Source organism: Aplysia californica, unplaced genomic scaffold, assembly GCF_000002075.1.
Source record: "Aplysia californica isolate F4 #8 unplaced genomic scaffold, AplCal3.0 scaffold00079, whole genome shotgun sequence".
Lineage (NCBI taxonomy): Eukaryota > Metazoa > Mollusca > Gastropoda > Aplysiida > Aplysiidae > Aplysia > Aplysia californica.
The window spans coordinates 1,354,513-1,359,678 of record NW_004797349.1 but is presented as its reverse complement, the minus strand read 5'-3'; the positions used below and the strand labels follow the sequence as shown (position 1 = coordinate 1,359,678).

The 5,166-nt window shown below is 38.9% G+C and overlaps 1 protein-coding gene across 7 annotated transcripts in view; it reads left to right on the top strand.

Moving 5' to 3' along the window:
* LOC101852838 (F-box/LRR-repeat protein fbxl-1) overlaps positions 1 to 4,388 on the top strand; it is a 68,447-nt gene extending 64,059 nt beyond the window's left edge. For all 7 annotated transcript variants that reach the window (XM_005094303.3, XM_035968746.1, XM_035968747.1 and 4 more), the window contains 2 exons: positions 3,327 to 3,506; positions 4,119 to 4,388. In XM_005094303.3, the coding sequence (XP_005094360.1) occupies positions 3,327 to 3,506; positions 4,119 to 4,290 (352 nt within the window). In that variant the 3' untranslated portion in view covers positions 4,291 to 4,388. The remainder of the gene's footprint in view (positions 1 to 3,326; positions 3,507 to 4,118) is intronic.
* The last annotated feature ends 778 nt before the right edge of the window (positions 4,389 to 5,166 follow it).

Here is a 5,166-nt window from a genome sequence, read left to right as displayed (position 1 = left end):
TCCCCCCCCCCACTCGTTTCTATCTGTATGATTCACTTTTCATCAACACTAAATCACCGTTATCTAGTCGATATGCTTAAACTAAAAGCTTACCCTAGCGTGTATCCTTCGCTGCTTCCTTTACCTGCTGTCAAGTTTATTTTCGCGTTTGTTTTCCCCCATTTTTTTCACGGTGAGTCAGTAGGCTATGTGGGGTAATGGCCGCCTTTAGCCTAGAACAGATTAACCCTTTGTGTACGATGCACCGGTTTAGAAGACACACGGCATCTCCTCGGTTGTTTACTGTAGGTATGGGCAAGTCAGGCCTGTCGAAGTCGTGGGCCGGATTAATTAAGCGACTTTGATTAAGCGGGCGAAATCAGAAGAAAATTGAGTGAAATGGGTTGAAATAAAACTGACACTACAACAAACTGTCATGTCACTTTCTGGCATTTCATGAGATTATATATTTGTACAATGTTGTCTATTTCGTCCATCTGGGCAGGAAATTACTAATTTTAGTTTTCAAGACGAACACCATCTGTGTCATCATCTTCATTGCCTTTCTCACCCTGCACCAGGGTATAGGCCACGGACAAACACCTTTCACCTTTCTCTATCCTGGGCTAGCCACTTGATGTCATTCCATGTCTTCCCACTTTTCTGTACATCGATTTCTGTGACTCTTCTCCAGGTTCCACGAGGTCTTCCCCTAGATCTCTTACCCTGTGGTTTCCAATCCAAAACTTTCTTTGTTATGCAGCTGCCTCACTTCCTGAGAGTATGTCCAATCCATTGCCACCGCCTTCTTCCTACTTCATCTCTGACTGGGATCTGTCTTGTTTTCCTTAACACTTCCACATTGGTGACCCTGTCTGTCCATCTGATCCCCAGTAACCATCTGTGTGAGAAATTACTAATTTTAGTTTTCAAGACGTGCAGTATAAATTATTTATCAATTGTATTCTCATTATTAATGACGTGTTCAACTCGCGGGCCAGATAGAAATTGCCTGCAGACCGCATCTGGCTCGCGGGCTGTATTTTTCCCTCTGCCTAGTTTACAGAAATAGTGAGATCTTTGAAACCCCAGTTATTTCATCTTGAAATCTTACTGTACGTTTATTGCACGCAGCATTCATTTCTAGTCAAGGTGGCGTTTATTTTATGCAAACAGGTAAAATAGGGGCGTGGTTCTTGGGAATGTGTGTAGTGAAAAATTGGATGAGTTAGTTGGCTGAATATGAAGGTAGAATAGCCTTGCGTAGACTAAGAGTTAAAAATCGTGATTCTTTTATTTAAAAGTACAGGGGCAGACCACCCTGCAGTATATGCCGCACGCCCATGTTTCCCTCATTAGTACGTGGGTGGGTGGAGGGTGCTAGTGATACTCCTGCTTCTTTTCTTTACTTCCGTTGCTTCTATCAGTCTCTCTTGCTTTTCCCCTAATCTAAATAACTTTACTGTTATCGAGTCGATGTGCTTCTCTTTACTCAACCGAACGCATGCTTTATATGGGTCTTATGGTAGAGATAGATTGGTAGATAGGATAAATAAATAGATCGATTAGAGAGAGAGAGAGAGAGAGAGAGAGAGAGAGAGAGAGAGAGAGAGAGAGAGAGAGAGAGAGAGAGAGAGAGAGAGAGAGAGAGAGAGAGATTTGGAAGAAAAGTAATGGCATCTGGGTATTTGGTTTGAACAGGAGGAGGGGTGGCAAGAGATACATAAAAAAACATGTTGCTTATCACAGGAAGGCTTGTAGATGTGATGTAATCTGTGACAGTTAAATATAAAGATATAAAGATATAAAGATTAGCGACGAGCAACTCGATTAGGCTGCGGCGTTGTTTGCTATAAACAAACGCAGAGAAGAGGTCTGCTGCACCTGCGTTTTGCTTCTGCTTACAGCTGTGGATCGGGTTTTTTAAAAATTCTTCCCGTTCTGAATTATCGGACTTGATCTAGAATTTTTAGTTCCAGACTTTGACTCCAGTTCAGAATAAGGAAACAGTAAACAGTTATACCCCCCCCCCCCTCGCCACGTATCTTTCTATGTCTACCAAATACTAAAATAAAATGAACAAAAATAATATAAAATAAAATAAAATACAAAGAGTAACAAGATAAGAAATTAATAGAAGCAAAACAAGCACAGAACAAGGAAACAGCTCTAAAAATCATTGCTGTAGGTTTTGAGGGATGGAATATTTGACTATAATAGATGTAAAGGATCGGAAGGTTTTTAATGGATTTTTTAGCTGTAACTTTCTGCACTCATTCTTAAGACACGTGATCAAATATTAATAATGATTTGTATCAGTGGTAAATGTTTGTGTAAGGAAAAAGAAATTGAGATGTTGAAGATGAGTCAAGAATAGATTTCCATCTGACTGAGTTGTAAATAAGTGAGGATGTAAAACAAAGCTATTTCTTACTATGATTACAAAGAGATGTTTGTTTACAGTCATGATTATTTATCCTAATAATAATACATGTAATGTGATCGTGGGGTGGAGTTGGGGGGGGGGGCATGGGTGGACGAAAGGCCAAACAGTAGGAGCCAATTGATTTGACGAAACAAATAAAGCAGTACAAATAATAGGATGTCTCCATAGTTTATTATGTTCCTCGTTTTATTTGCATTTTTTTCATCCCTTCACTTTTCAAAGTATAACCAAATCTGTCCTTATAGTTTAGTTTAAAAGTGTCACTTGCCAGTTATATTGCTGTACTTTTGCAATACAGTCGTCTCCAGCTAACAGCACTCTGGATAAAAGCTTGGTGTTACTTAAATCATAATGGCAGGGCGGAATCAATTTTTTTTCTGTATATTTATCTCTTGTATGTGCACGTTCTTGATCAACAAATCCGTCTTCTTTCTTTTTCTCGATTGCAGTACACTTAAAGTCTAGTATCTGTCATATATTGTGCTGCCCTGCTTATTTCTTCTGTCAGCCCATACAGCTTCTCTTGTAGTATCAGTGAGGTTGGCCATGTTATTGCTGTATTAGGGCCATGTGTGTCCTGCACTGCTGAAGAATGTGTTCCACAGTTTGGTCTGCTTCTCCACACTGGCATTTTGGTGATTGTAGTTAGTAGCTTAAAACATCTTTACATATGTTGTAAGAGTAATGTGTGTTGTGTTCTTAGTCTAATAGCACTATTGTTCCTGGGCAAGTGTCAGAAACAGATGGTGACTCATTTCGCTTGGAACTGCTGGAAGCAAAGCAAACATCCTATGCCCTCGTCCTGTACTTGATATTGTGGCTTTTCCAGGGAGAAAAAGGCATATAGGAATAAGGTGTGAGACCACAGTAATAAGACTTTCGCCTATTTTTTTCCTTCCAGAATCTGTGTCCTGGGAACTGCAAACGGCTGGTTCCTGAAAATGCAGTCTCGTGTTCATGTGGATCAGATTGTGGAGGCGTTTGCCCAACACTGCCCCAAGCTGGAGCGCTGTGAGATCCAGTGGGACCCGGACACTATTCGCTTCAGTGACAAGAGCAACAAGTTTATTGACCATGTTAGGTAAGAAGGTTGCAGTTTTTTCCCGTTCTTGGTTAAAGAAGCCTTTATGTGAAAGGAGTGCTTAATAAAGCCCTAATAGCTAACTACCCCCAAAACCTTGTTTGGGATACCTTTTTTTCCTGACGGTAATTGATCTCCAGAATTGAAGTGTTAATTTTGTTTTCCCAGTTTGGCTTCTTCGTCGTTCAGTTTGAGCTTCCCCATTTTTTTCGTTTTGGTTGTTGTGAGGAGAAAATTGGGCAGGTGTCAATGATTTTCTTACTCCAAAGCCGTCAAAGATTATTTTTCAATTTTTTTCAAGGAATTGAAAAATGTGTCTCCCATTGATTAGGCCTACTTTTTAAAGAAGGCTTTTTTTTGTCGGTGCATTAACTGGGTTCTCATCCGTGACTTTTCTATTTTCATTCTTTTTTCATTTCTCTAAATAAGTACATGTATTTCAAGACGTCACTCAAAATGACTCAACATGCTTAAGGGGAATGTGTAAAATACCTCACGAAAGAAGGCTTGAGACTTATCAAATGAACAATACAATAATTTGAAATCTGGGGTACTTAAAATCCTCACCTATGAAAATAGTAGGCCTATAGTAATTTATTTTTCTTTCCCCAGATTGAGATGTCCTTCCCTGAAGTCATTCACGCTGAGCGACGGGGAGTATTACGAAATGGTCAAGTCAAATTTCGAGCGAGCTGATCGAGTTAAAGTTGTCCGCACCTGCACAAACTATACCACCAGTGTTGTCAGCCTACTCAACAATTATAACGATTTGTTGTTTAACTAAAGGACAAGTAGAAACTTGGACTGTACTGTATGTGCAATTTTTGTACAGATGGTTTATTTCTTTCCCTTAATTTTTAAACATAGACAATCATTGTGCAATATTTTTACCAATTTTATTTTAAACCTATTTATTTGTGGTGAGTCTGTTTTCGTCTTTGAACTTGAAATGGCCTGAATGTGGTTTCAAGCGGCATTACCTAGGAGGAGGATTTTCCATGCATTAGTTTTTTGTGGTGTGATGATTTATATGCCTCCACCTTTTGTTATTTATTGTGTTGAAAAGTGATTTATAGAGATAGTGGTAGTTGCAGAATGTAATGCTTTTGAAATGTAGGCCTATAATTCTGCTGGATAGAATATGAGATGTGAATCTAGTGAGAATTATTTCACATATGGGAATTATTTCACATATGGAATGTTTGTGAATGGGAACTCTCCACAATAAAGAACATCATTTTGTCATCCACGAGTATATCACCTAGTCATTCATTAACTGCTGCTTGTTCTTGCCATTTGCCTTTGGAAAAATCTCACTTGTATGAGCAGGAGATAGAAATATTTTGTGGTGCCTGGTTCTGGGAAAGTGGTCAGTGTAGCCAGTAATCCTCTGAAACCTCAAAACCCAAATTTTTCTGGAGACATAAACACAATTTTAACTTCTTCTTGTCTTTGTCATGTGTTTACAGCACTTCATATATCTATCATGGTGATGGGAAGTTGCATAAATCTCACGGACAAAATTTTTAACTCTTGAAAGCACTTGATATTTGTTCAGGTTGATATGATTCCATCATGTATAGAGATTCCAAAACTGGTTTCTTACTATTTAAGAAATATTTTTCTTGGAATGCCTACATTATCAACGAGATGTAGAGGT